The 23,425-nt window shown below is 37.8% G+C and overlaps 1 protein-coding gene across 10 annotated transcripts in view; it reads right to left on the bottom strand.

The window, feature by feature from the left end:
• The window catches only part of MAGI2 (membrane associated guanylate kinase, WW and PDZ domain containing 2), a 757,279-nt gene that overhangs the window by 519,092 nt on the left and 214,762 nt on the right, over positions 1 to 23,425 (bottom strand). For all 10 annotated transcript variants that reach the window (XM_086745852.1, XM_086745763.1, XM_086745773.1 and 7 more), the window contains exon 2: positions 6,527 to 6,643. In XM_086745852.1, coding sequence (XP_086601978.1) covers positions 6,527 to 6,643 — 117 coding nt within the window. The remainder of the gene's footprint in view (positions 1 to 6,526; positions 6,644 to 23,425) is intronic.

The raw sequence follows: 23,425 nt of genomic DNA, 5'->3' as shown, positions 1-23,425 counted from the left end.
TTAAGGGAGCAGAAAGCAGAGAATGGAGTGGAAAGAATGGGCGTGGGGGACAGAATGAGCCGTCTCACTGTCTCACAGATGAGATCTGGGTTGAAGGATCTCAGAGAAACACAAGCTGTTGGAACTATACAGCCAATGAAATCATCCTAATGTCTTCCTACTTTTTTTTTTTACAGGACATTCAAGATGTAGTATCGTAAGTGGTACACAACTACTGCTCTTTATTTTATTACACTCATACCACATCAGACACATTCCCATTCCCCTTCTTGAACAGTATTTATTTTCTTTGGGTACCTGTTACGTCAAGGTGAATATTTAAAACAGATGTATTTGTCACTGAATGGCTGAGAATTTATGTCCTCAATATATAGAGCTGAGGAATTTCTGAGAAAAGGAGACAGAAGTTATGTGTCTTTTCTCTCTCATGAGTAACAAACAGTACAATATTTTCTATCATCAGGCTTGCTATTTGTAGACAAAGTTTGGGCATCTGTTTACCCTAGATCTTGAGATAAAATGGTAATTCACTTTGATAACTAAAAAAAAAAAAAAAAAGACAGAATTGTGTTTTGCTTGGTTTTCTCTCCTTCCCATCAACAGCAATGCAGTGCCTGCAGCCCGAATGCACTCAGCCTGAGCAAGGCCTCGTGCCCACTGACTGAGAGGCAGCGCAGTGCCTTTCTCACCCTGTACAGAAACAGACAAAAAAAACCCCATAAAAATCACATGGAAAAGTCAATACAAAGATGCATAACCAGACACGCCCAGCATCTTCAGAGAAACAGGTAAGCATACCATGTGCATTTCCAGGAGGTAACTGGGAATACCACATGTAGCAGCAGAAAAGAAAGCAAGGTCCATGGGCACCAGTTTAACCACCACTCCGCCTCATGCAAGTCAACTCTGGCACTGCCTGTGTTACGGGTTTATTTGTGAACCATTCTTTGCCTCTTCTATTTAGGCTGTCAGTTATTTGAAGAAGAGACCTCCCCATCATCTTCTGGTACATGTGGCAGTGCTACATATAGCATAGTGGGGTCCACATCTCACATAATTATCTGATTTGGTTTAGTTTTGCTCAAGATACAAAAAAGACTGAAAAAGCTTGCCAATGACTCTGCTTTCAACACACCTTGGACGTGTGCTCCATTAGATACACAACATTTCCCTAGAGCTCTGCATTGCTCTATTCTGAGACATCAAAGTCCAGTCTAAGAAATAACTAGTTTCTGAAAGAATGAAACAGTCATTAAAGTTAGGTACTGTTATCTTCCATGATGTGGACATTTCTTGGTGGTACGGTCTGCTAAGCACAGGTTATTTTATTCTAAGAACAGTTCCATGTGATGTCAAACTGGTAGATCCTTTAACTGACAATATGCAGATTTTCTAATTTATTTATTTTAAGAACAATGTTTTGCACTGAATTTCCACTCTTGAAAGACACTTTTGAGCCTGAATAAACTTAAAAGAAAAATACACGAAATCACTGATAAGTCTGTTGCACACATTTCCCCTTGAATGCTCTTGGAAATATACTTTTTAGCAGAGGAACAAAGTATTTCAGAAATAAAATTTTAAAGGCTTCATGTTTTTCCAAATATAGAGTGAAATATATCTGATATCCTTACTCAGAACAACAGAACTACACACACAGAACTTCTGAGTGGGGTGTATCTTCACCCAACACATATTTCTTGTCCACTTGACTTCTGCCACTCTTGTCTCACCTTTAAATTCAGGAACCTCAGATGAAAACCTGAGTACGTAATTGGGATTTCTTTCAGTATTTACTCAATATTGTCCCTCCCTTGTCATAATGACTAATATAAAAGGTTTTAGCATTAGTACAAACTACTGTTCTATGAGAAAACCTGGTAGCTCCAGTCCTACAAAGAAGGGGTAGGAGAGGAAAGGCTCATCATAACTCATTATATACACACAGCTAGAAGTGCCTTACTTCTTCTGATTGGTACCCATGAAGAAGACTATGAATGACTATGGTCTCGTAATGCAATACACCTCTCTTCCAGAGTGAAAGACCCTGATTGTTTTGGAGATGGAGATTTCTCCAGGGCTGAAAGTGTGGAGTGAATTCTGGTGAGGCTGGGTGTCCTCACCACCCTGCAGCAATTTCTGCTTCAAGTAGAAACACACGCTATTGACTTCAGTATCTCACTTACCTTTGCCACATATGAGAGACAAAAGCAGGTCCAAATAAAATAAAATTAAATAAATCACTGCACACACTTTCTCTTCTGGGAAGAGGACTAGACAATAAACAGAAGCATTTTTAATATATAAGACGTCAACAGTTCATAGATAATACTGCAGCATGTAGGTTAAATATATTTATATATAGATCAGATTATAGTAGAATAGAACATAACTATGTCTGAAAATGAAGGTCTTATTTGAAGACACACAAAATGACTCAAGAATCTAATTATATAGACACCTAACACAGAGCCATCATAACCTTCCTCATCCCCATTATTATTTTTTTTTTAATTTCTATTTCACATTATCACTACCAACATGTGGCCAGTGAAGGATGCACTTTTGGGCTACATCCTCCGGTGGTGTAAATCAGTGCAGTGGGATAGAGGAATTCACCTGAGCTACTGTCGATCTGAGGTTATCTGTCAGAGAATATCAATGAGAATCTCTTCAAATTAATAGATTATTTTTTACTTCGTGAATTAGCTTGTCATTCTTTTAACTTTTTCCAGTGCTGTTTAATCACAGTATCTTCCACTATCATTTCATATTCCCTGTCAGCGAAGGAAGCATACAGACTATTTTCAACCACAGCTCCACTATTTTGCCAGCTCTTAAAGAAAAGGAATTTGCAATTGCTTGGAAGAAAATATCAAAGGAGACAGGTCTGACCATAACTGTCACTATCAAAACTTCTTTCCTGTCATGTACTCTCCCCAAAGCTTTATTCTTCCAATGACACAAAGTTAGAGCTATCTGCTCTCGCACTAGCGAGCACTGGGAAGCTGCTTGCCCACATGGCAACTGGAAGTTTGCCGACAGCACTACCAAGCGCAAGGTGCAGCTTGGCTAACTTGTTGTCTGCCTACAGCGTTCACAGTCCTAGATGTGTTTCTTGGCCTTTCTCCAGATCCCCGGAGTTGGATAGAGAGTGCTAGATACTGCTTACCGTGTTTAGTAACTACTACTTCTTACTATGTCTATTTTTCTGTATTGTAGAACAACCTCAATAGTTAGTGCTCCTGAATAACTTCAGGAACAAGTTTAGGGTATGAAAACTATGCTAAAAACCCACACAACAGAAAAAGGGGAAGAAAATGCATGAGACAAATGTCAGCCAGGTCTTCTGAACTTGGAGACCTGTGAACCTTTCTTCCTGCCAAAACTGCATTTTGTAATTTTTTGTTTTCCTCTGAGATGCTCAGCATATTTCTCATCCATGCTACTTTTGGTTTCCCAACACCTGAATCCTAGTCCTCGTCCTCGCATTAAAACACAACTTGTGCCCTGACAGAAGACCACTGCCCAGACCTCCTTCTAAAGAGCACATATTTTCCTTTATATTATTTGCAAAACTCTATCTTGTTAAAAGTTTCAGTTTCTTGACCTTGTCTGTTGAAAGCTTTACTGCTTTTCTAACTCAGCTTCAAATTAACAGAACTTTTTCTTCATTTTCTTGTTTATGTATCAGTTTCATTGCCATTGTCACACAGCTCTGGGGACAGAGTTGGTTAACAGCTGCATCCCAACTGCTTCAAATACATTCACACGTTCTGCCCTGGGATATATGCGTGTAATACCTGTTGACAATGCAGTGAAAATCAATTTCACGTGGCAGTGAGAAGTGCAACCACTTATGGAAGGCAGCATTTGACTTTTAGGGGTTACATGGTTATTTGTAAATTGGTAGGAAGTGGCACTATATCATCAAAAACAGAGAAATGCAAGGATCACAAACCCAACCAATCCATCCGGTCCAGAGGGGCCACAGTTTCCGAAGGCAGAATTGATCCATTATCCTCATGTCATGCTCTTCTGGCCCATCCATCCTTTGGTGCACACAAAGATGTACACCTGTATAACGTACAATTCAAATTCTTACCCAATACATACTGGCTTACCTGTTCTAAGTACATTTGGCTTACCCTGATTTAAAACAGGAATGGATTTAGTTCTCTGCTTCCTAGTTTCACAGAGAATACTCATTTCACGTATGTGAAGGATGTCTTAGGCTGACCTGGAAGGCTGAGAACCCAGTGGTCACGCCCACTGCAGCGCTAGGGCCGGTGCTGTCAGTCTGAACAGAAGGCAAAGAACAGTAAATGCTCAAGGTCAAGGACTCTCTTATAAAGACTCTCGTGGTTTCACTGGCAATTATACCTTTATAACTGAAGAAAGTTTGTAGGGGCATTTTTAAAGTGAAAGGTTGACTCCTATTTTTCAGACTTTTTTTTCTCTTTATGCTACAATCTTGTAATTGGAAATAAAGGCTACGTTGCATGTAGTTGGCTTTCTCTCTCTATTTTTCTGCATGAAAATTTGATCAAATTGAGTGCTGCTACCAGTTGTAAAGTACACTGTTTGGATGGCTAAAAAAAAATAAATGCACAGAGCAGAAAATTTTGGCTATCAGCACCTTTGAAAAATAAGTTCATGATTCAAAAAACAATTAAGTTATATGAAAAAAAAATAAAACAGTTGAGAACATTTTCCCTCCTAAATATGAATGCTGGAGATAGAATAAAATAGCATTAAAAAAGATTCACCTCAATTATGATTAAGGGGAAATCTGGGTTGCAATCAATGTGATGGTGTCCTTTTTACTTCCCTGATTGTGCAAACTTCTTAGCTAACCACACATCACCCTGTCTGCATTTTTAAATTTCTTTATTTTCAAGTAGACACATTTCAGGAGGGCTACTTCCATAGGATTTTCAAGAAAATGTTAAAGAAAATACGCCAGTCAGCCACTATTTTTTTTCCTATTTTTTTCTACCACCACTATTGAAGAGAGTCTTCCACTCCATCCAAGAACACGCCTGCTTACCCAGCAATTCAGCAGCTGCCAACCGCAGCACTATGCTATTTTTTAAAATCTGGTTCTTGCTTTGCTAAAGCCGCTCAACATAGAATAATAGATATATAGATATTCTATCAATAATAGAATAATGACCTAAGAATCTAACCACATCAAATGACACAGAAGATAGATAAGTCACAGCAGAAAGGAAAGGTTCCAAATAATAAGTATAATCCTATGCTAATGACCCCCTGAACATCCTAAAAAGTGGGATTTAATCTCAAAACATCTTTGTACTCGTATTTGCACTTCAGCTGTGATGTTTCTCAGCACCTTCAGACAAACCTAATTCATCATAAATCTTACATAAATGTAATGGTTTTGATTTCCTGCACACAGGTAATATTTTTTTTTTAATGTTTTTCTCCATCTTCCTTTATAATCAGGGATGAATGGAACTCCTGAAATGAGGACTTTATATTTATTTATCTTCAGCTTTCAAAAGAAAAGGGAAATGCTTGAGCATCTTTATTTGGCGGAGCTTTTCAAAGCTCCATTCTTTAATCTAATGAAAGAAAAAAAAAACATACAGCAGCATTCAAAACAACACAACTTTCAAAGAGCGTCCACTCATTACCATATGAATAGCACAGTCACTTACCCTGTACACCTTCCTCTGCCTATCATTCCAGTGTCAAGCCTCCAAGTTCAATGGTGCACTCTTTTTTTTTTTTTTTTCCAAAACCAGAATCTGATTTTTTGTCTACAAAGCAATTATTTCATGATGGAAGAATAATGGAATTTTAATCAATTTTAAATGATATATGGTCTGTCAGCCAAGTAGATCTGTTCTGAAAGGCACGGCCCTGGCAGTCGGACATTCTGCTTAATTTAATGTCCGCTGCAGAAACAGGTGAATAATGTCAATAGTTACAAAAATTATTTTACAGATTTCAGAATATTTCAGATATAGATACCACTGACTTATGTGACAACCGAATGCAAGACAATACAAACTTTCATTGCCATGCCTGCTGTATGTAAACAACAATTTTTCCTTGTTTTTATGTTTCCTCTGTTGCTCTACTGCATTCTAAACCCCACAGTATTATTATGTAAGGTATAATACAGTGAAATACGAGGCAGATCAAACTCTCTCTGTTGGACATCAATTTAACCAGCCCAGAAAACAGCTTTTTTTTTTTTCCTTTAAATTTGTGCTTCCTAAAGCTGCAGAAGAAAAAGATCATTATTCTAGACACACAGCTTATGAGAACTACAACTTTGAAAACACCATGCATTTTCAGAAATTAATTCAGCATTAGACAGTTCAGTTCCTCAGCGATAACGTGGAAGACATGAACCAAGCCACTAATTTATTTACAGGAAGCCTGTTTCATCCACAGCCCACATCTTCACGCCCTGCAAATGGCCTTAGCAGCATTAATTCAGACAGACTGTTGCGACTAAGAAAACAGATTTGTTCATCTCCACCCTACTCACATGGCACTGTGCGGAGGTAGAGATTGTCTCTTATGATCTGCTGGAGCTCATGGTCTACTGAACCTTTCTGGAACCGTAAATTGAGGTAGTGACGAAGGTCCTTATCAACAATGCCTCCTGTCAAGGAGAAGACAAATGAAAGCATGATTTAAAAACTTATTGCTTTGACGAAAACAATGAATCACTTGTAAAGTCTCAGTGGCTCATTTTCCTTCATATTTCTGTCACGATGGATAAGAGAAGCATAAAGAGCTTTTTGGTTAAGACATGCTGTTGATATAATATTATTTAGTATTGATAACTGCAAAGGTTAAAACCAGTTAATAATGACTAACTGGCTGAATCTGTACAGTTCAGAAAATTCATACAGGATTACAGACAGAGGTGTCTTTTTTTTTCTGCACAAAACTGGAACATTTTTATTATATAACTACCTCCATAATATCTAAATAAAATATCATTAAGTATTACATTCCTCATGACCTTGTACTAATTTCCCATCGCTTATTAAAAGAAAAACTCTTGGTTCAAAATGTCTCTGTAATGTTCAGTGTTTTCAGTCCAAGTGTAACCATACTAAAATGTTGTACTTAATGATCATATAAACATAATCTTCTGTATTACTTATTTCTAATAGGACTCAGATCTGAAAAATATACTATAAGAAACAAGGGTACATATTTTATTTCCACCACTGAAAAGAGTCATTGGTAATATATTATCTCAGCATAACACTGCAAATGTGAAAAAAAAATTGAGTTTAAAAAAATCTGTATTTGCCACTTTTACTATAACTTTAGGAAAAAACAAAGTATTGTTCAGCCAGTGACTGGTGTATTATGTTCCACTATTTAAAGCTTTTCTATAAATCTAAACCAATGTGATTAATAAACATTTCCCGATACAGTTCATCTCAATTTCTTTTAACCTACAGTATGGATCACGCTCATAATTATGGGGAAAAAGTCAACAAATAACTGCATTTCTCCCTTCTCTGAAATTCTGACATAAGAAAAGTATAGAAAATCATTACTACACTGAGTTCTGACATGCATTCCCAAGACGAAAAATTGCAAGCAAATAGATCCCTAACTTGTTGCTTCATACATTCAACCTTAAAACATATTTTGAGATGGCATTTGCTATTGAACCCTCTGCCAAAAGTCTTATTGACTTGGACTACGTAACGATTTCCCTATAAAAAGGAACAAATAACATTCCTACCTAATTTTTTGAAAGTTCCTGCAGATCACAATTGTCTATAAATTAAAACGTATTTCTCCTTACAGCTATTCCTATTTATCTGCCAATTTTAAGTCCATAATCTTACCATTGCTGTTCTTTGTCAATAACTTCAAATCTTTTGTTCCAAGTTTATAAAAAGCTTATAAATAATTTCTCTCATCTTTAGCTAAAGGCAAGAAAACACAGCAGACTTTCATAACCAAAAGAAGGAGAAAAAAAAAAAGAGCCTCAACTCATAACAGACACAAAGAAATACCTGTGTGCCCAGTTCCCAGAGCCTGAGAACTCCCATACAGATCTCTGTTCCTCCAGGATCCCAGCTGAGCCACTCAGACTACTGCTTTGGCACCACTAATCCCATTTCTAGCAATGGGCTCTGCTTGCAGACCAGACCATCCTTCCTCCTGCTAATTTCTTAGGAGATTTCGGTGGAGGCAAGGGCAAGAGGAGGCTGCAGAGAAACACGCTGCTCTTGATCAGAATCAGCTGTCCTCACTGATCGGCTGCAGAGAGTAAAGGTCCTGCAGCTCCTGCTCTTCTCGCTCTAATATACAGAACATGCCCAGTGATGCAGATGCTTTCTGGCAGCCTGAGAAAATGCCAGCTCCAGAACAACAGCTGTAGCCTGCCCACTGACATAAACCTGAATCATTCAACTTATGACATAAGTAAGTTTAGGAACCTACACAGATTTCTGACCCTCAAAGTGCATTTTTTATTTACAACCTTTTTCTTCAAACAGACATTTACTTCACCGTGTGTAAACAAATGCACTAAAACCTCCTAAGGACTTCATAAAAAGAGTCACCTGATATCTTTGGCAAATGGCATATTCCAGACTGGACTACAAAAATGTGTATTTACAAGAGGAGACATCTACAGCCATTGTTACATACAGTTTCAAAAGCAAAGGTCTGTAACAGAAATAAAACTTGTACATGGTGCAGACGAAAAAAAACTTACCAGCTTCCAAGCACAAGGGAAGCATGATTTTTTTCTTAATTTCTGCTTATATACTGTAACATCAGCAAAGTCTATTTTAAAGAGCAGCCAGATGAACTACAGACAGCACGTATACAACTGACAAATTTCCTTCTTTGAAAGACATTCTGTTTTCTGACCTAACTGACATTTTTCAAGTCTTTGGGCATAAGTTACTTTTTTTTTTTTTTTTAATCTGGTATAACAATGGATTTTACACCCTGGAAAGTGTAAAAAATAAAATAGTTCGAGAGTCCTGAAGAGCAGATGCAATATTTTAAATTCAATCTTCCAATTGTCATTCTTCTGCTTTTCTCCTCTAAAAAGCTTTGGTGTTTTACCTGACGCTTGTGAAAAACTTACTGGACTCCAGATGTGCTTTCCAGGTATTTACAATACCTGAGCTTTGGAGCGGCCTCATCCTTTTACAGTGCAAGCAGAACAAAATCTTGAGTGTGCTAAAATGGGGCCATAAGACCTTTTCCAAGAAACTACAGTGATTTGCAAGGATGTGAAACAGCCTTGATTTAGCAGCAGTGTTACAGACTATATAAATCAAGACTCACATGAGCAACAATAATAGGACTATGTCCTCCAAAAGGCTGAAATAAGAGACAGAAAATATGACATCTGTTTTACTTTGGAGGGAAAAAAAGAAACTTAGAGACATTGTCAGTAAGTTCATAAAAAAAGAAGCAATCAGTGAGAACTTGTTTCTACAGGCAGTAGCAATACTCCACCATTTAGTGGTCCCATCCAACCCAGTTAGACAAATGACTGACTTGGTTTCTATAAAATTCAACTGTCCTTTATTTTATCTTTTTGCAGTACGTTGAAAACATTGAGATGTTGAAAAATTCCTGACATGAACTTAACCCCATAGTTTTCTATTATTCCCAGCTGGCCCACTGGAGAGGACCTCGGAAGGATGCTCAGGGGCCGCTGCTGCTTGTTGCACCGTACCACCAACCTCACTGCAGCTGCACAGCGCCTCATGAGGAGCAGCCCAGAGAGAAGGAGCTCATGAAGACCACATCCTACTCACCGTGCATGACACTGAGAGAAAGAGCTGTTGTGGGACAGAAGTGTTACACAGCACAAGCTTTAGAAACCCAGCCCAGAGATCATAATTAAAAATGTTCCTTGGCCGCTGCCACGGGAGGAGGCTGACAACTGTGTAACAGAGCATGCACTGGCTTGCAGCCATGCAGGGCTTTTTTTTTTCTTTTTCCTGGCTTGAGGCCTATACTCTGTTTCAGTTTCATTTCACTTCAATGAATCCCATTGCTTTGCTAGCTGGGAAATATAGGACGTGAATAAATACATCGAATAATGATCTCTTGCATCATGTATGCCTGCTTTAGGTACAGCTACCAATCATGATGTCAAACTCACAACCATGACTGAATTTGATTCCACAGATTATAAAATTAGATACACTTGGCTGAACTAAAAAAATGCTCTGCTTGTATGTTTTACTTATGAATTTAATGACTAAAGTATATCTTTTCACAGTGTTTTATTTGTCAGGCTTCCTTCTCTTCTCAAAATCTAGTAGCAAAGCCCAATCAGAAAAGAAATACAATAAAGAACACGCATATAAAAGGGTATTGAACAGCTTGTAGCTCATTAAAAGATTCAAAACTGAAAAAGATAATTGCCATTTCTGAGAAAATGATGGGGATAAAGGTTTACAATTTTCTCTAGCCCTAAAGATTGTAAATGGATTTTTTGTAACTTCCTATTTGGTAACCCACCGATGCTGCACCTGGAGTCTACTCCTGTATTTTATTTTTCAGTGAAGAGCTACCTGCAAAATACAAACATCCCTCGTCTTGTTCCCACAATGTTAGCTCTAAATAATTTATTTCTTACTCTTAACACAATTTTTATGGCTATAACTTCTCAACAAATATTTTTGAGTATTCATCTATTTTCTCATCTTGCATCATAACATTTCAATGAATTGACTTCCAAAAACCTGGTGCAGTACAATAAGATCATAAACTTTTAGTATATACCTCCCCTCTTCTACTGCTCTACTTGCATTAATCTGTGCCTCCCCTTGTTTTCAGCAAACTCCCATTTCTAACTGAAATAAAAGACAAATATTTGGCAAAATCAAATGCCTTGGCTGAACAGGCTTTCACCAGCTTTGGCAGGACTCTTCTACTGGACAGTCTCACCCCAAATACTTACTCAGGTGCCACCTGGAGCTTTATATTACTACTATGGTATGCCTCCATAGATGTCTGACAACAGATCAAGTTTCTTCTGCACCTTTTCTGTAGAAGACATGCAATTTGGTGCATACCAGACTAACTTCTCTTTTATCATCAACAGATGATCTAACCAACCTTTCAATCACCGGCCTAAATTATGGCCTGACTTCTTTAAATCAGATATCAGGAATATCTGATTTATTAGTTCTTTTCTGTGCTGATGAGATAAAAAAAGTCTTTTACCCATGAAAGTGGCTGCAAGAATATTTTTTGTGACTCTCTTTGGGATCTACTAAGAAAATCAGTGGCCATGAGGAATAAAAAGTTGCATATATGGTTTAATTGCTGATTTCTGAATATTTTTTGAAATGGTCCAGTAAGAATTCAGAATACCTGGAATTATCATATACAACCCCTCTCAGTTATCCCCATCAGTTCAGTGACATCACTCCCACCTACCTATAAAAATTTCTGTTTTATTTTTCATTCTGCCACCTAACTTGAGGTGACCTATAATTCCCCTCCTCCAGTCCTGTTCTCCAGACCCACACAGCTCTAGGCTGGTATATGAACAAAAACCAGCAACGCAAGCTTAAGCTGCAGTGAGGGACTGGCTCTACCTATCTGCAAGAGAGCCCATATCAGCCAGGGCTCCAAAACTCTCCTGCTGACTTACATATCTCACTGTGAAATCCCTAAAGCAACTGAAAATATTTTCAATGTTAAAAAATATTAACTGCCACATCCCTTCTTCTCTCAAAGTTTCTTCCCCCAGATGGTCCTTTCATGAGAACAGCAATCTTCACCTCTCCTGAGGGCTCCCCCTAACCCATGGACCATAACAAAGTCTGTGAACAAAGAGGTAAAATACGTCCACTAGACTTTCTTCCCCCCCCCCCCCCAGTCTAGTAATATATTGTAATAATTTTTTCTAAAAATCTTTAAGATATATAAAAAAATCATTAAAGAGGAATTGATGATTACCATTACTTGTATGAATGGCAACCATTTGTAGTACAAACAATACTTTTAAAAAAAGTAAGTATGTTTTATCTTAGTAGTTGATTAATGAAGATACAATGCATTTAACATTTCAGAACCAGTATGAGATTATTTGTTTCAATAGTTTCTTTAACTGGAAAGAGTAACAAAAAAAAATTACTTCTAAGAAAGAATATGAAAATTCCAAGTAATATCAAAACTCTCGGTTGGATTTCATAAGGATCCATTATTAAAATACAGCCTACAGCTAAGCTTATTATTTAAAGGAAATTATTCTCAACATACCTATCTTGTGCTCAGAGGAGTATAAAGATGAATGTTGGCATTTCACTAATCATGGTATATTAAGCATATTCAACCCTGGAATTTCCTTCAGGTTTCCATATAAAATATTTAATCATTATAACAGTAGACTAAAAACAGTACAACAAAACTTTAGTAAATTATAAGAAGCATGTATTACATTCCAGTCATCAACTGAAGATCACACTTTTTATTTTTAAAGCCTTGCTATCTCCAGATTAAACTCTGTGGGTCTTCTTTAAACTTCTGCCTACCTTCCACCACTACCTTCAGCCAAGTCTGCTATCAGACTTATCTGCAAAGTCTCAAACCATCAGGGTTGAGTGATCATCACTGTGGAATGTGTGGTAAGATAAAGTGTGATAGAGAACCAAGAGGGAATTTTGGAAGAAAATTGGGCTTCTCAGGAAAAAAATAATTTCTTTCATACTTGAGACTACTCCCAGAAATTCAGTTCATGACCCTTTACTGAGATCTAAACAAATCTCAAGAGTAAAGGCTCTGTTTGTAGGTGCCTCCGGTATACCGTGGATTTTACTGCTTAAATTTAATGATTGCTACTGAGATATTTAGAACATTGTTGGAACATATTAGAACATTGTTCCTACAAGACTTACTACAATGGAAATTATTACCTTTACAGATGTTTTTGACAAACACTAAACTGTAAGGGATTATACATTTACTTACCAAGTGAGAATGTCAAAAATGACACAGCCTACACAGTCATATAGAGCCCAGCAATATTTGCTAGGACAGACCTCTCCTCGTGAAATTTGAAGGTGTTTACAGAACTCTTACTTCAAACACAACCTGGCATTTAGATGCCATGACTCATCGAAATCTCCTTTTATTTGGACAAAGGGTATCACAACAGAGCTTGAAACTCGTTAAGGCCAATGTTTGTTATGTGACCTAACTCCTAGATACAGCTCCTAAAAAAAAACCAATAGCAAGGTCCCGACTGACTTCAACGAGAACAGTTGGAAAAGGGAAATAAAACATCTTATTGGTGTTCTTCTCAAGACAAAACCTCTTCAAAAATTGATGGCACATAAAGCTGAAAACTCACTGAATAAGCCTAACCAGAGATCGACTGTAGCATACTAAAAACATTTGAACAGAACTAATAAGGCTGGTTTTAGCTTCAGAAAAACATGTATATTGCTATTTGGCCTGGATATATTGCTAGGAAGCTGTTTTGAATTCTAGGAAAATCCACATTAGCCACCAAAGTCCAATAGACAAGTTAACCAAGGGAAAAAAAAAGCCATAAAGATGTAAGAATTTTATGCTTTAATTAAACTATAGCAGAATTTTTTTATGCATATAATTGGAAAAAAATAATACGTCTCTATGTGTGCTGTGTACTGAAATGCTTATTAGAAAAACCAGACAAATTGACTTCTCTGGAAAAGCTCAAATGCAGCACTAATCTCTGACACACAGTAATGGTGATAATGTGGGTACAAATCACACCTCATTGCGTCAGTTTAGTTCTCTGTGCTGTAAGGGTGAGTCACCTAACACTGAAACCCTGTAACTCCTCTTGGGGTCATCTGGTGGAGCAGAACTTTAATGCCCAGAACACCTGGAAGAAGGGCATGTTCAGATGCTATTCCTCTGGAACCAACCACATACATCTTACTTGTACCCAACACCATCACTGCTCTCCACATCCAGAGCCTCTGTAGCCCTCTCTGTGCTCCCCTCTGGGCTTCCTCCTCCTAAAAGCCTGTGTTGAGAGCTACACACACAGATTGTCGGTCTTCAAGAAGAAGCTGTTACAAGTTTTATTACCCAAGTAAAAGTAGAACTTAAAAGAATATGTTAAAAATTGTCTTACTTCAGACAAATATTCTCCTGTCCTTGCTCTGCAATGCTTAAAATCATCTCCTCTGGAGAGTGGACAGCAATTGCTCCTCACCTTTATTCGAAAAGCTACTGTTCTGTTTAACACTTTTTTTTTTTTCATGAATACAGCAATACGGCTGTTCATCTAGGGACACAAATGTTCTTTTCCTCTAATACTCTTTTAGTTTTATCTTCTTTGTGGAAGACAACTGTGATGGAACTTTGAGGTTTGACATGTATTTGAATAAAATATGAATGACTGGATTGGAATAGGGCATAGTTTTACCAGACTTGAATTATTTGAAGGGTATTCTACTTAAATCATAGCTGCATAATTTTAATTGCTTGAGACAGAGACTTATTTTCCTTACTTCTGGAAATAATACTGCCATATTAATAGGCTGTGAATTGTGTGCTGACATTTTGTAAAAAGAGAAAGATTAATCTGGGTAAAAAAAATCCCAGTAATACACAATTTATGAGGGAAGAAATACTCTACCATTGTGTGAGTTCTAATAATAGTTACAAAATGTGATTTAGGTTGGTATCTGAATCATGGCAGCCCACTTTTTTGAAGTCTTTGCAGCATCAGTCTGAACCCATAATGCACTGTAAAAAATCACTACTGTAATACATTACTTCCTGGCTTTCTAATAGCTTATTGAATAAATAGCAGAACATCATTTTGCAGACTTTATACTCCTGAAATTTACCAGGTGCAAACTCAACTTGCAATAGATAAACTAAACTTGAAAAGGAGTTCACAAAATTATTGCTAATATCTGAGATTGAATTGCATATATATTATCAAATGTATATCCTTCACACAAAAATCTATTTTCCTGAATCAAGTGTTGTGGCATTCCTATCAAGTCAAAGTAAGAGTAAAATATGGAGAAAAATTAAAACAGGAGGTACTTTACAGCTATTTTTCAATAATGGGAAACTAAGACAACACAAAACATGCAAATAAACCTGAGGTCAACGAGGTGTCCACCAGCTTTATACACAACACGATACTCAGCACAATTAAGTGACATGGTCCTCTCCGGTTCATATTTGTGGGATGTTCCTTTCAGCTCAAAGTCCACAGTGATACCATCTTGCAGCTATCACACAAGCTAACCAAGGTTCTACCCAGCCAGTAACTGCACAGAAAACTTCTCAGCACAGGAAACCAAAATCAAAGTCATGTTGGAAATTGAGCAAGTGATGCTCTTCTTTCTAAGCCAAGTGTGGGTGAGTGCGTCTGCATGTTGAGGCCACAGGACCAGTGGATACATTATTTGGTCCTTGTAGGATAGGGTTGAAGTGGTGACACATGCTATACACTAAAAATCTGCATTTCAGTCAAGATGGAAGAGCAGAGGAAGTCTGTGAAGCATTTGGGATTCTCTGGAATGAAAGTTACAGTACTAATTGAACAACTTATAATTAGACCTAAAAATAAATACATCAAGAAATAACTAAACTGGCAGCGTACATAATATTTAGAGCTTTACAAGAAGACTACAGTGTTAATCCACTGAAAGCGTAGCAGATTTATTTCCAAGGCTATATATTATTCAGGTTTTCATTTTGCACTGTCTTGGGAATTAGAGCCTTTAACCAAAAACTTTTCTTTCCTTGCCTGGGGTGGGGGTCCACTCTCCTTAAAGCATTGAAGATGGTTAAATATTATATACTGTCAGAAAAAAAAAAAATCTAGTAAAATTATATAAAAAGTTGGGAAAAGTACACAATTTGACTATAAAACTGATTTATTTAAAAAGCTAGATATAGCTAGAAAGATCTGTAACAAAATAAGCATTTACCATTTAAAATGACTGGAGAAAAAAGCATAAGTAATCCTATTTTCTTTTTTGGAGACATGTAAATCCTCATCATTCACTGTGCAGTCTAATAAAGTGATTAATAATCTTACAAGAATAATTAATAATTAATAATTAATGCTAATAATTAAAAGACTGGTATAAAGAATAAATTTGAGTTTGGGAAAGAAATGTGAAGGTCTAAGTAAACCAAGAGGTTTGCTTGGTTTAGACATAAGGCTGAAAAAAGCACTAATTTGTCAGTGAAGCATCTTTGATCGCGACAAACTTATTAGCTACTCTAGCACAACAGCATGACAGACAGTATCTGTTACCTTAACATAAAACCCATTCAGAGTATTTTCTGGCACAATCCATCACACTAAGCAAGTTTTGAAGATGTACAGTAAGAGTACAATCAAAGTGTAAATTTTGGTAAAAGATTGAGTCATACCTCAATACGAAAAATCAAAACGAAGTTGGCACTGTGCAGCGCCATGCATTGGGTTTGCCACACATTGTCTCTACAATAACCTTTAACATTTTGCCCTAGTTATGCATTGATTAAATCCAGCAATATTTGTCATAGCATCACGGAGCTACAGGTGCCAGGACATTTCAGATCAGAGGAACTATTGCTTTGGGTCAAGCTCCGGTCCGTTACGCTTAGTAGCCTGTCTCTGGCAAGCGTTTTGCCAAGGCAAAGGAAGAACCAAAGTTCCTGTCACAGACCCAGGTGCTCTCCTACATCATCTCTAACTCTGCCTCTGAATCACTCTCACTCAGGATACGATTTCTACAGTCCCTCTATTTTCCACATATAAAAAGGAAAATCTTCTCACTTGTTTCAGAGACAAGCTGGCAGGATGAAATACAAGCAAACAAATAACTCAACATCAAATACAACAGAAAGATTCATAGATGACCAAGCAAATTATTTCTATTTACTTCCTGCTGACAGTGCTTTCTATGCACCGACAATACCTTCTTCACTTCTCAACGGGGATACAGACCGCATGAACGCGTGTCTCTATCAGTCAACAGCAGCAGATCCCCAGTACGTAAAGACAAGGTAATTTCAAATTAGCTTGTCCTCAAAAAAGGCACAAAAATAGGTTTGATTTTTTTAAATTAACAAATGAAAGTCTTTGTAATGTCACTTCATAAGCACTTCCAAATTACTGCATGTTGCTAAGCCCAGCCAATAAAGCGGTGACTTTGGGCAACCAACAGTGCCTTTTGTGAAGTATGGTACTTCAGCATAAAAGGCAGCACTCGGTTTGGGAGCAGCGAACCAGCTGCTGAGTGCACGAAGAAGCTGTTAGATTCCTGGGCGGTCTCAGTTGGTTTGCTGAGTCCCCTTGTGCTGATTTAATTAGCAGTGCTGGAAAATGTAAATGACCGAAAGAGACACTGTGCGTTGTGCACAATTACATTGTGCAAAATATGTGTGCTTACATAATGTGTTTCAACAAGGAAAGGCAATGTTCCTGCTCCCAGGAGCCCCAGGCAGGCAGATGGTGGGTACTCCAGCAGGATCATGCACTTTGCCGGCAGAGAAGTGATGCCCTCGACCTCAGGGGAAGGGACTGCTGCTGCACTTCTGTAATACCCTGGTTTGCTGATCCACAGAACAAAACACAGGATTACAGCTGGGCTAAAATTGCTCACTCTGCATCCCCAGAAGCAGGAAGGTGTCACAACAGGGGACAAAAAGGAGATGACAGAGTTCTAGGTTCACTTTTTTACCCTTCAGGCACATTGTCCTCGTGGCTATGATCTACTGGCCTGAAATCAATACTGTCTGGAGTTCAGAAGAATGCTTAGTTGTTTCATACAGAATTTATTACATTTTCACAGTTGTTACTTAATTAAAAGAGAAAACTAGTGGGCTAAAATCATGGGACAATAAAGAACTTGGCAAGCCACTGAGGTGTGGATTAACAGCTCCACATTCCCAGCTTTAGCTGTGCATGTTCAGGTCAATATCAGTGTGCATATGGTACAAAGCCATAAAAGTCCCTCAGACACAAATATTGTCAAGGAGGATGTGCCCGTAGCTTCAGCTGCCTTTCCCTGTTGAGATTCTGATGCACATATCATGAAATAGTAGATCTGTACTTTCTCAATGCCATTTCCTTTTTCTAGTGCTATAGACTCAACATACCATAAGTAAGCTTTACACCATATAAAAAATGCCAGCAGTCAATTTACCTATTTTCCTTTTTTTTTTTTTTTTTCTCCACAGCTTGACAGTACTAAACTAGCATGTGGAGATAATAGAGACATTTATGCTTTTAAATCAGGAAGCTTTGCAATAAAAAAAAAAGGAAATTAAAATGATAAATGGCCAGATTCTTAGATCCTTATGCTGCTATGGTAAAGAAAAACTGTTCATCTCATGGATTCTCTTCCACATGCATGAAAACTGAAAGGAAACAGAAGAACTTCAGCAGTCAGCTTTAATTGTTTTACCTCTATCCATTTTGAAACACTACTGTGAGGCCTTCTGGGACACAGTGGTGGACTTGGGCCTCATATGCAGAACAATGCTAGTGTGCAAGTCGGATTGTTCACTCATCCTATAGTAATAAGCTCAAATAACGCTTATGTCAGAGTGGGTCTGCATTCACATTTTGGGGTATAAGGTGTCAGAGCAGAGGAAACAGTCACATCCAGAGGGTTACATCTAGGGACTCTGGAAGTCTCTCTGTTGCTTTAGGAGGACAGACAAAGAAGGATGATAACACAGGAAGAAGCAATGAGTTTTGTATGCATATTTCATTCAATAAACAAACCATATAATTCACTGCACTTTAGGAAGAAGCTTTTTTGTTTCAGGAGTCCCTCCAGACTAAAATGCGTTAAGCGTTCCATTTGAATGTTGAGGGTGCTTTCTGAAGGCTTCATGAGCTGCTGAGCGATCCCCCAAAACTCTAAGTTAGTTTACAAGTCAGAAGAACTGAAAAATTGCATTGGACTTACTCTGTTTGAAGTTTGCAGAAACTGCATGTGTATCTGAAAAGATGATGTGGCTTGGGGATCAATATTAACAGACACCATGTCCTACCTATTGACCTTTCATATATTAGCAGTTCTGATAAGGAGCTAGTTATGTTTCCTCTTCTTCCTTTTGCTCTTCAACCTTTCCCTGCTTCTCAATATCTTTCTTTTAATCTTGAATCCTGGTTTCCTTCTACACTTTCCTTCTACCCTTTTCTTCCCCTGTTACACTCTCATCTTGCCTTTCCCATCTCTCCTCTCTTTTTTTGATGCTCTCAATACCTGTTTACTATCTAGTGTGATAACCAAAGTCTGCCATCAGACCGTGAGTACTGGAGTAAGCACCAGATGTGCCAGTCACACTGAGTTGGCACCAGAGGAAGAGATACCTGAAGGGCCAAAGCTCTTATGTCCTAAACAAGCAAGCATGTACAAGTATTAGATGGGTCTGTATACATCTCCTTGAATATAATGCAGCTATATCCTTATAGCTGTTTCATGCAACAGTTGTCAGAGCTAAGGAAATACCTTATACAACAGGAAAAATCAAGATTTGTCTATATCAGTATAGTACAGGCAGACCAGCCAAAAGACTTTGACTATAATACTGAGAACAAAAAAAAAAAATGCTTTTGCTTGCAATTAAAAAACATATGAATGAAATATCAGTTAGAGTGCCTGATAAAAATAAAATATTTTTGCAGAAATATCTAAAGCAAGCTGCAACAGTGTTGGCATGTCAGTTTAACTCCAAACCCAGATTCAGAACTAGCTTTCTGCATCAAAATAGTGAACTCCTGAGAGGGAATATTTAGAGCTGAGGAACTCTCTTGTTTTAACTGAGAATGTGACGGAAGTGCAAATCACTTTTGGCCCAGAAAAAAAAAACCAAAAAAACAATCTCAAGAATTTTATGAATGTGTAATGTTGGTTGGAGCTTGGAGCAAATAATCAGAAAGACTGGCTGGCTGTTTCAAGACAAACTTCAGTTGAAGCTACGATCTTATGCATGAGGTGAATTCAGAGGTATCCCACAAGGGCATCTGATTTTTTGTGTTTTAATTAAACAAATAGAGTCGACACATTTCAAATAAAATTGAGTAGACTAGTTTCTACTGTACTGCAGTCTGCAGACATCTTTCTAATCAGCAAAAGACCAAATACACCAGGAAAAAAGGATCTGCTTTTTCTTCTTAAGGAACACATAAAAGATGTACTAATTCACCAGTTGTCAAGGAAGACCTGGCAGATGTCTTAATTCAGAAAGAGAATAGCCAATGTATGGCATTAACAGCTATTTCAAGGATAAAGGGAATGCTGTACATCAAGGAAAACCAGGAGGAAAGCTAACATCTGAGGATAATGCCAGGATTGTAGTACCTCCTAAAAATTATGAACTATTATTGTGTGCTTTTGCGAATGGTTAGAAAGAGGATATATCTATATTAGCAACAGACAGCAATGTTCAGCAGACTGGCAGAGTGAATGGTTGAGGACCTAACATCCAGACTGTACGTGCTTTATGGGCGTTACCTAGCACTTGTTCCAGTGTAATCCCATGGACTGAGGGACCACTCATAGCTGGTCACTTTCTGGTTTATCCTTAGCCAAAAGGAACCCCGTCTGCATCCCGTGAGACTGATCTGAAGGATGAACTAAAATGCAACAAAGTAGGGACCATCAGGACATTTACTTCAGAAGAACATTCCTGATCTGAACTGAAACGTGAATGCATATGCATCCACACTTGCTTTCTTGCCCATTGCCATACGTACACTGCACTCTGAAGAAAAAACTTTGCAATGATCCTTGCTTCTGTTCTACAGGCAACATATAAAGGTTATCTGTTACCCTAACAACTACCTGAAGAGATACTTGATACTACTGCTACTTTTGGTTTTATTATTATTATTACTCATGCATGCATAAATTTGTGCCCAAAATAGAACATCACAAGGGGAAAAATGATGTGTTTTGGGATAGCAGCCAACTACCACATCACAAAGAAGAAAAATGTTACTGAAAAATGCTGGATATTACAAATAATTTATTCAGAGTTTCAGATTCAAAGTAGCCAGGCTGCCAAGGGCTATTGAAACAATGATTGGTTTAGAAAAATGTCACTGAGCAATTTGTATGTCTTTAAACATGGAACTGAGCATGAGACAGACTTAGTATTACTTTCTTTTTAATTTTATGTTTTAAGGCAAATTACATATTCTGAATTTCTGCACCACAAATGTGAGCAATTTAAAATCACTGCACAGAGAAGCCAGATCTATCATTTGATGGCTGCAGATTTGGAAAGATCAAACACCACTCCAAACATAAGCAAAGGCATGCAGCTATATTTTAAGATTACATGTACTAATGCTTGATGTTCAAAGTCAGAAAAAAAAAAAAAAGATCATTTAGTCTGACCTCCCACATGCTGCAGGACATGCTATTTCAGCCAGTGACCCCTGTATCAAGCCTATTAATTTATGTTGCTACCGCACTTTCCAGAAAGGTCTACAGGCTTGAAGGTGAGAAAAGACGGAGACCCTCCCCTCTTTCCTTGGTAGTTTCGTTAGTCTTGCTCTTTTAAGCATTAATTTTCATTTGAATGTCTGTGACTTCCATTCTCAGTTGTTGGTTAGAGTATCTCTCTCTCCTTGCAACAATGAACTACCTGAAACAGCTCCATGAAAAAAAAAAAAAAAAAGTGTTCCTTGTAAACGAAACCACTTTCTTTCTCTTTTTTTTCTTTTTTTTTTTCCCCGTGTTACTGTTGAGCTGAACAAAGCAAGGTACTGAATTTCTCTGATTTTTACATCTCTTGGATGTTTTTCACTGCAGCTGATTTCTAATTTCATAGAATCATACAATCATAGAATGGTTAGGGTTGGAAGGGACCTTCAAAGGTCATCTAGTCCAACCCCCCTGCAAGGAGCAGGGACATCCCCAACCAGATCAGGTTGCTCAGAGCCTCATCCAGCCTGGCCTTGAACGTTTCCAGGGATGGGGCTTCCACCACCTCTCTGGGCAACCTTTTCCAGTGTTCTACAACTTGCATTGTAAAAAATTTTTTTCCTAATATCCAATCTAATTCTACCCCCCTCTATTTTAAAACCATTACCCCTCGTCCTATCGCAACAGGCCCTACTAAACAGCCTCTCCTGTCTACATCACATCCAAAGAAAAGAGAGCAGAGCTGCGACAGACTCCGCACTGACTCACCAAGAGCCACAGAGCACCCGTGATTGTACCGCCACTGAAATTGCAGGGAATTTAGTGTCTCCTTACAGGAAACAACTGAAATGAACTCCCAGCATTCCTGGAAAGCCCTCTGTTTTTTGACGTTGCCTACAGAACACTGCCTATTTGAGTGCACTTCAATATCAGAGCAAGAAAGCTTTAAATGGTAACACTCTTCCAACTGGTGGTCACAGGACTCAGAAAAAGAGAAGATACAAGGCAACTATTTAGTGAAAACGTTGAAAAATTACAATACAAGATAGGAAATATTTTATTAATACCATCAACCACACTGTTCAACAGCACAGGTGACCAGTAAGAAATATGCTCTAAGGAGCTATTTGAAAAGAGAAAGGTATTTACTGTCATTTCAAAGTCAAGCACTAAGATAGGAGGTGGATGTTTATATATTTTTCTAATCTGGGCCTAGAGAACTTAAGGATCACAACATAAAAATGAAGAAGAAAAGCTGGAGTAAGACAAAATAAACAGAAAAATATTTGAAAGAAGGAAGAATACAGTCTTAAACATTATTTCCTCTATGAAAACTGGACTTGCATGTTTCTGCACAAATATCTCTAAAAAAGCTAGTTTCCATCTACTCATATATTTCCATAATTTTCACCTACTTTCCTAAAGTTTATAGGTACTGATATTCCTAAATGGTGAAGTTGTTTGTGATGCAAAACAAACTTTTTATTTTACAGCACAAAGGTACTATGGTAGAATCACATTTCTTGTTATGACTGAAAAAGTATTTTCTTAAATCTTATAAATCTAGGAAAATAAAAACCAGCAATTTTATGAGAAAATAGGTGGCTTGGGGTGTGCTAATCACTGAGATTCCTGATCCCTTGATTTCTTTTCTTGTAGATATTTGCAAAATTTAAAATCTTACAATCATAGAATGGTTAGGGTTGGAAGGGACCTTCAAAGGTCATCTAGTCCCACCCCCCTGCAAGGAGCAGGGACATCCCTGACTAGGTCAGGTTGCTCAGAGCCTCATCCAGCCTGGCCTTGAATGTTTCCAGGGATGGGGCATCCACCACCACCACCTCTCTAAGCAACCTGTTCCAGTGTTCTACAACCCTCATTGTAAAACATTTTTTCCTAATATCTAATCTAAATCTACCTCCCTCTATTTTAAAACCATTACCCCTCATTCTATCACAACAGGCCCTACTGAACAGTCTCTCCCTATCTTTCTTCTAGGCCCCCTTAAGGTACTGGAAGGCCACTAC

Source organism: Chlamydotis macqueenii, chromosome 1 (genome assembly GCF_036417535.1).
Source record: "Chlamydotis macqueenii isolate bChlMac1 chromosome 1, bChlMac1.mat, whole genome shotgun sequence".
Taxonomy (NCBI): Eukaryota; Metazoa; Chordata; class Aves; order Otidiformes; family Otididae; genus Chlamydotis; species Chlamydotis macqueenii.
The sequence above is the reverse complement of the archived record's forward strand: the minus strand, read 5'-3'. Positions and strand labels throughout refer to the sequence as shown.